Below are 8029 nucleotides of genomic sequence, written 5' to 3'. Positions count from 1 at the left end.
AAATACTAAACAAAGTCAAATTTTTTGTTTTAAATATTAATACAGTTCTTTATTTTAAATAATAAATAGGATTCTTATTAACATGGTTTTTATTTGGGATAATCTATTATACATATCTAAAGCAACCATATCATCAAAAAAAAAAAAAAAAAGCTTTTGCTTTTAATAAATTTATAAAATCTTAACACCTTCTCTCTTAATAAACAAATCTCTTATAAAATATTATTTAGTGCTAATAGTTGGTTTCGATGTCAATAACAATCAATTTTCACATGTATCTTTTTTTTTTACTCAATATTTTTAAAGTTTATTAATTTTATTGAAAAAATTATATAATTTAAAAAATAATATTTTATCAAGTCAAAGATGATTTTAAAAGTATTATTATTATTATTTAGAAACCAAATCAATAATGTATTTTACTGCAAATAATGATTGTTATTTACTTTTATAACTGGTATAAGAGGAAGACAGACCAATAATGATCACTTATTAAGGATATCTGTTATAAGTATATATCATATTATCCATCCCTTTAATAGCAAGTGAATATAAGTAATAGATAATGGAGTATCATATTATCAAACTGAATTAGATAAGTATTATACTTATTTAAACAGATATCCCCATGTCAATGTATATATTTGATGAAAGTTTTTGCTCAGCCATCATTGTAGTTCTTTAATTTGACTATTGAATCCTTCTATTTATTATATTATTATATTATATTTTAAAATAGTTAGATAAAGGATAAAAAATTGGATGTATGAAGCCTATATTTTAATAAGTTTATAGTATATGAATTAAATAGTTTTTGTATCGTGTTATGCCTTAAAGTTTATAAATTTTCTCCTTCAAGCTCAACTTAAACAGCCCCTCCTACAAGCCCCCTCAGCCCAACTCGTCCTCAAGGCAGACATTTTTTAATGCTAAAGAATCTGCAACCATTCCTCCAAATCATAGGTATATAGGAACACAGCTTCAGGCCACCATGAACAAAAAGTTGTTCTTCTCAAATCCTTGACAGTGATGGTCCATGTTCCTCCCTTAAATTCACCAAGAATAAACGAGGAACAAGGCAAGCGCATGCCCACGATAACAGGAGATTACTAAACAAGAAGGGAATTCACTTTTTTTTTTTTGTTAAAAAAAAAAAAAAAGTGCAGCTTAGAAGGCCTAGCATATAAAGACTGTTTGGATGAGCATTTTATGGGGAAAAAAATCCAGTCACTTTACACATACGATAGGAAAATCAACCAAATCTCTGCTACTTCTAAAACATTCGCAGTGTAGTGGGTTCGAGTAAGCTAGAGTTATAACTTACCAAAGGATTTTTGGACTGGCAAATCAACAGGTTAGCTGGTTAGCACAGTAATTGCAATCTTTGAGGCTCTTGAGAAGCAAAGAAGAAACTGCAAAGAGACGTGTGCGTGCACGCATACCAGAAAAAAAAAAAAAAAAACACCATTATTTCTAGCATATACCACAAGCTTGCAGCTGGCTTCTTCATAACATTTACATTGCGATAACGGCTTTCAATGGACCATGAGAGAATGGACACCCACAACTGCTTTTCAATCATCGCCAGGCTATTGATTTAGAGTGATTCAATCCTTGCTCAACAGACCAGCATCTCGATAACATTCAACACTATCGATAAGGCTCTCCTCAAGCCTCCTGCATTCCCATCCCAACATCTTTAATTTCTCTGAACTCACCAGGCTTCCTTCAACTCCCTCAACAAAACTGCCATCAAAATATTCAAGATCAAAGAACTTACTACAGACAACTAGTTGGTAATTCCTAAATGCATTTTGCATTGGGTTTTGCCAATTCTTTTTCCCCAAAAACAAAAAAGTAATTAGTTGGGAATGAAGGCTTACGTTTTAGAGTAATTATAGTTGGGATACATGCTCTTAAGCATGTCCACCAGGTCACGAAGTTTCACCGTGTGAGATGCACAAATGTAGCGTCCAGATGCTTCTGGCTTCTCATATACCAGAAGCAGTGCATCAACCACATCTCTGACATCCACAAAGCTCCAGCGTTTGTTCTCCACAGACTCACGAACTCCTGCAAAAAAGTATACAAAAATAGTGGAACAGCAAAACCCAGTATCTAATAAACGGCATACTTGAGCACTTTGTCAGTCATTCCTCGTGTAGATAAATAGTATCTAGCCTGAAACCGGATGTCGAAGTCATGGAAGCTACAAGCAAAGATTGATGTAGGTGGCAAGATCACAGAGGACCAGCAGGAACAGAGAAGACCAATGTTCCTAGTTCCTTTCTTTTTCTTTTTTTTATCAAAATACCAGGTTTTCTACACTTGGCTTACTGAAGCTAGTCATAGTGATAAATGGAGGCTGGCAAGTGATAACCGAACTTCTCCCTCTCTTTTATTATTTTGGAGGTGTTTCCTTCGTTCTTCTAGAACATGCCCGCATAGATAGCATACAAAGAGGAAGAGATCCGTTGAACAGGGGAATTTATCTATGAATAACCCAGAATAATTTAAATTGGTTCTTTTCTGACCCATGTCAATCAATAAACCAAAATGAGATTTTTGGTGGAAACAGATGAAATAATGGTATAGCAATCTGAGATTCAACAGCCATAAAGGCATGTAGGCAAAAGTAGAGATGGGTGAGAAGAACTAATTATGTCAAGCATCATCATAGTTTTATCAGTGGAATTGAAGAGAACATGGCTCTTGGTCCATGTTTTGAACTCATCAGAGAATACATTGAATGAAAAAATTTTAAGACTACAAACTTAAGGGAATGAAAATTAGTTTCTGGTTGTACAAAAGATGAGAGTCCAGTAAGCATCAAACTTTTTGGATTGACATGCACCAGATCGAATCAAAACAAAGTGATGTTTTGACCAAAAGCAGAATGGTAAGAGAACATGTTTGATTAAAAGTATAAGAAATGGCTGTTATTGAAGATTTGTCCTTTGACAAGCTCTAAGAAAAGCAAATGCATGATGGTAGTGTCAGTAAATGACAAAAGTTTCACTACCACTGGATGGTATGAACATCAGAGGGTGGAATAAGGCTTGCATGTTCTTGGTTCATCATGGGATCAATGTATGACATTCTTTCAGATATATGCAACAAAATGATTTAGTAGTGTAATGGAAAAACAGACCTGTCAAAATATTGATGAGAAACAAGCTGCTTGAATTCACAGTGGGTTGCAACAATGGTCCAATAACCACAAATGGGCAGACAGTTACAACATCAAGTCCATGTTTCTCTGCATATTCCAGTGCCTCACTCTCTGCCAGTGTTTTTGAAAGGGAATACCAGCTCTGGCAACATTATGGAATGGAGACTATACTTAGTTCTAGGGAGCCAACAGACAAAATACTTTGATTTACCTTGTAAGACAACTAAAGTATTTACATCAAATAGTTAAACAATTCAAAGGAAATTAAGTTCTATTACATAAAGGGAATGAAACTCGATATATAAGCACAATATGTGGTCAGATTTACTTCATACCTTTCATGTGTGATGCAGACCTGCCATCTAGCAGGCATGTTGAGTATGCAGCATATAAATCTTGCAATCCATTTACCCAGAAGATCATATGGATAAAACTTAAATACATGGGCAAACTTTTAAAATCATCGTAGAGAGCTAATGTGCAAGAAAGTTGCCTTACAGCTATGTCTGTGAGAACATACTAGGTCAAAGCATGATAAAAAGGTAAAAGTGATATACCCTGTCAATGCTCCATCAAGTACAAAATAACATCTAACCATCACATGTCACACTTGTTTCTAAAAAACTACTTGTCTGCTTTATTGAGCCATAAGTACTTCCACAACAATGAACAGGCTTCTACTTCAAAAGCTTCAGATGGAGCACATGACACACTGTTAATTCCATTGCAGTCAGAACAGCTCAGATTTCCTTTGCTGGTCTTCCTGGGCTGTATCACGTCAAGACTTAAGCTTTGGAGCTATATAGGAATTAAAAGTTAGAAACTTTGGAGAAATCTGAAGTTTAAGCCCAACGAAGTTAGCTGAGTTTAAATGAAGGAAACACTTAAACTTCGTAATGGCTCTTCTCATCTTCTGCTTAGACATGCATAAAACATCAGTTAAGTCCTCGTAATTAGTTTTTATTTACAAATAATGTATAAGTTGAATGACCTAAAAACCCCTTCATTTTTTTGGTCTTTGCTAGTTTTAGTCATTTCACTGTCCTGTGTCCAAAGCACCTACTGTCTATAGGTATGTACATGTGCTTGTGTCTATGGGGATGAAGCTTATGAACTACTTAAATGCTCCATACTTTGTACCAGTCTAGGACTTTGAGGTGCGTGAGAATTTTGTGGCAATTTTTAAGGTTCTAGAGTTTTTCTATACTCTTGAACCATGAGTTCTTCACAAGTTAATTACAAATTTAACTACTTAAAGACAAGCATCCTTAAATCCATCTTTCACTGCAAAGGCAAAAAGGGGGGAAAAATATCCTTAACCAACTCACTTTTTTCTCTTAAATCTAGTGATGCATTAGTGAATTGCTATCTTTCATGTTCATAACATAAACAGGTAGCATGCTTCATATTTCTGAGACGCTTTTCAACTTATCATACTATCAACGGGTCGAGTGAGGCATGTGAATACTCCTTAGTCAAATTTTTAGGAGACTCCATGGCCGTAGAAGGAGAAATCGCTCTCCCAATGACCGTTCAAATGGAGCCATGACAATGAACTAAGCACTTGACATTCCTTGTCATCCGAGTGCCTTCTACTTATGATATGATACTCAGATGATCCAGACTCAATGCATTCTGAACAATCATCTCCATATACCATATGATAGTCAAATTTTCGACTCGGTGCGGAGTCGGAGAAATCCAAAGGGGCCAAATGCTCTCTCGACAATGCTTCACGATCAAAGGCAAGAAGCCGATGGTGTAATACATAAAAGAAAGCCATCCACCACCTCATGATGGAAAACTTATACTTCATATATCAAACTTTGCATATGGACACAGTGTACTATGTATTTTACTGAGATTAGCTCCCTCTTGCGACAAAAACAAAGTGGGACAGATAAGAAAATAGGCATAAGAAACTTCCTGCTAAAATCATTCCAAACTAAGAATCAAATCAACTTCCTCCAGAGTTCTAGCCATGTCAGACTATAACCTGAAATATACGAATTTTCAAAGAATATTGCCATTTAAGGTTGATCCCCATATTGAGGCCCATACTCGTACATAATAAACAGAAAGAAATTAGGAGTCTTGTAGTAGACTTAGATGGACACTTGCACTCTGTTTGGTCTTTTCCCTTCATTCCTCATTAGAAAAAAAAAAAGCCACTTCAATGCCTCCTATTGCAACATGACATAGCCTTTTGCACCTAGAAAGGTAGCTAGCTATTTCATCTCATGTGTTAGCAGGAATCCATATCATCTTACATGCCAACAGAATTTAAATGGACTTCAAAATCGAATAGAAAAGAAAGAAAATATGAAATAACCAGAAGCCAACAAATTGACCAAAAATGAAGAGATCTGTTCATAATAACCAATGTGATTCAAGCGTACAACAGTAAGCTTCTGATATCACTAACTGATCTTGCAAAAAAGTGCAATTTATGCGACTCCAAGATCTTGATGATGTAGCATATACATATGTTTTATGTCAATCACCTCTGTTATCCTGCAGTACTCCTTGTCCGACCAGCAACTCTCATCCTTCATTTTGTCCTCAGGCCAATTTGGAATCATCGTGATGGCAGCACCTGATGACACCACAACCACTCGTTTAACTTTTGCCTCACGGCATGCCTTGAGCACATTTAGAGTGCCTGTTACAGCAGGAGTAATTACTTCTACCTGCAAAGTAGTAACGTTTGCATAAGATGGGGAAAAAGAATGCATACTACATGCCCAGTTCTTTCCTGATGGCATAGGAACGCCAAACATATGAAAAGGTCTAAATATAAACATCATTGCCTTCCCCTTACAGGTGCATCTATATATCATGGAAGACAGCTGATTAGAAGAGATCATAATCTACAGAAAACATAATCCTCATCATTTAATATTTCTATACCTTTAAACCTTTTCCATTTAATCGTAAGCCTTGATGAGTAACCAAGTCATACAAGTGCACCAACATTGTCTTATTGTCATATGAACAAAAAACAGGTACATGATATCCAACACTTACACAACATAGGCCATGATCATAATAAATATAAGATTACTCACAATATACTCTCGAGCATTTCGTACCTAATGATGTCAAAGCATCCTAAAAGGTAAAAGAGCTGCTTGGGAATCTTGCCTCTGGGTTGGGCACTTTGGCTGCAGGAACAGGACTAGCAACGTGGAATACTCCTTCACATCCAGCAATAGCTGATGTTATAGCATGGTAGTCAAGCAAATCTGCCTTAAAGAGTTGCAAGTTTTCGGAGGCGTTCTCCAACTTCTTCAAATGAGCATTCTTTTCATCACCTGATGCCAAATTTAGCAGGTTTCAGAACACGTTATGAATTAGATTAAACGAGATAAGATGCAAACTTTGGTTCTTGCATTCAAAACTACAGAGATAAGAATAAAGATTCAATCTTCCAGCCACTGAAAAATCACGAATCAAAAGCTCAGTTTCTACGTGCAGTAGGATCCCTAAGATCTGAAAGCCACGGGTTTTAAAGAGGACATTTCTAAGGTTGAGTTCTAATTCAAGAAAACAACGAAATAGTCAAGAAATCAGCTACATTAAGCAAAATAATCATCAATAAACTCACATGCAAGCATTAACACAATCTCATCCAAGACGTTAACTTTGGCCTTTCGCTTCCAAATAGATGCAGCGAATGATATGGCCAATTCAGAAATTTCTCATGTCTGTTAACAATTGGTCTCAAATCCTTGTATGCTCGCGCGAATATACTAATAAAAGTCTAAATAACTTGGACTGTAAGATTACCTAAAGTTCCGATATAGGTTAAAAAAATAATTGCCTTTGGTTTAATTTTGAACAAAAAAAAAAAAAAAAAAGAAGACTCACATGCCAAAATTCGATCTTTTTGTACATGATAATGCAGGAAAAGGCGTATACCCGTGGTACCGGAGTACCAACGACAGTCCAATTAGGGAAGAAGAAAGAACCCACCAAAAAATACCCTTAGCTCTACTGTTTCAATGGATTCCAAGAACGACATCACGACAAAAAACCAACAAAACCACAGAAAAGAATGATAAGAGCCAAGAAAAACAGCACCAAAGTCCGCAAAGATGGAAGAAAGCAAGGAAAACAGCACAAAGAAGGGGAAAGGAGGGAGTACTTGGATCTCTAACGGTTCCATGAAGTATGAAGCCCTTTTTGAGAAGTACCTTCACCAGCCATGAGGCTATGAACCCTCCCGCTCCGGTCACGCATACCCTCCTCTTCTCTCCAAGCTTCTCCATTCCTCTCTCCTGCTCTCTCTCTCCCACAAGAGAAGAATTTATCATTAGTGACGCCGTGGTTGCCTCGGTTCTCTCTGGGTAGTTGTATAGCGGTTAAGTAAAGCGCCGAGCGGGATCGGGAGACCCAAGAGGACGACATCAGGAAGCTCCATGCTCTCTGACGCAACGGCTTCTGTCATCCCACTAATAAAAGCCTATCTTCCAATAAATAACTGGTTTTGAGTCCGCACTTTGTGCGCGGATTCTAGATTGTGTCATTGATTATTTTTAAAAATAATTAATTTTAAATTAATAAATTAATATAATAAAATAATATTTATCTAAATTTCAGATATCAATATATATTATCTATTATATATATAAATTAATTTTAATTATAAAAAAATAATATTATATTTTTATCATATCATTTGATTCGTATATATAAATTTCACTTCAATCATTTAATATTATAATATTTTTATTTAATTTAATAATATTTTATTGATTTTTTTGATCTATGTGGCATTCATACAATAAGCAGGTACTTACGTGAATAATTTAACTTGTTTACATATTTTTTTTCAATTTATATATATATATATAT

At 35.4% G+C, this 8029-nt stretch overlaps 1 protein-coding gene across 1 annotated transcript; it reads right to left on the bottom strand.

Moving 5' to 3' along the window:
- Positions 1 to 1481: 1481 nt before the first annotated feature.
- Positions 1482 to 7600, bottom strand: LOC140852642 (cinnamoyl-CoA reductase 1-like). Its single transcript, XM_073246180.1, has 6 exons — positions 7320 to 7600; positions 6317 to 6486; positions 5677 to 5862; positions 3152 to 3314; positions 1884 to 2073; positions 1482 to 1746 (listed from the first exon to the last, which is right to left on the bottom strand). The coding sequence occupies exons 1-6, from the start codon at positions 7486 to 7488 to the stop codon at positions 1608 to 1610; spliced, it is 1017 nt and encodes a 338-aa protein (XP_073102281.1). The 5' UTR covers positions 7489 to 7600; the 3' UTR covers positions 1482 to 1607.
- Between the last annotated feature and the right edge of the window lie 429 nt (positions 7601 to 8029).

Source organism: Elaeis guineensis, chromosome 1 (genome assembly GCF_000442705.2).
Source record: "Elaeis guineensis isolate ETL-2024a chromosome 1, EG11, whole genome shotgun sequence".
Taxonomy (NCBI): Eukaryota; Viridiplantae; Streptophyta; class Magnoliopsida; order Arecales; family Arecaceae; genus Elaeis; species Elaeis guineensis.
Note: the sequence above shows the minus strand (reverse complement) of the source record. Positions and strands in the feature narration are given on the sequence as shown.

What these genes read in the sequence shown, in the direction of transcription:
- LOC140852642 (XM_073246180.1), bottom strand. Translation starts at nt 7,488, where the DNA reads ATGATAAATTCTTCTCTTGTGGGAGAGAGAGAGCAGGAGAGAGGAATG. An exon ending in AGTACTGCAGGATAACAGAG is followed by an intron (nt 3,315 to 5,676) that starts GTGATTGACATA and finishes TAATGTTGCCAG; the next exon opens with AGCTGGTATTCCCTTTCAAA. An exon ending in TCTCATCAATATTTTGACAG is followed by an intron (nt 2,074 to 3,151) that starts GTCTGTTTTTCC and finishes ACTTTTTTGCAG; the next exon opens with GAGTTCGTGAGTCTGTGGAG.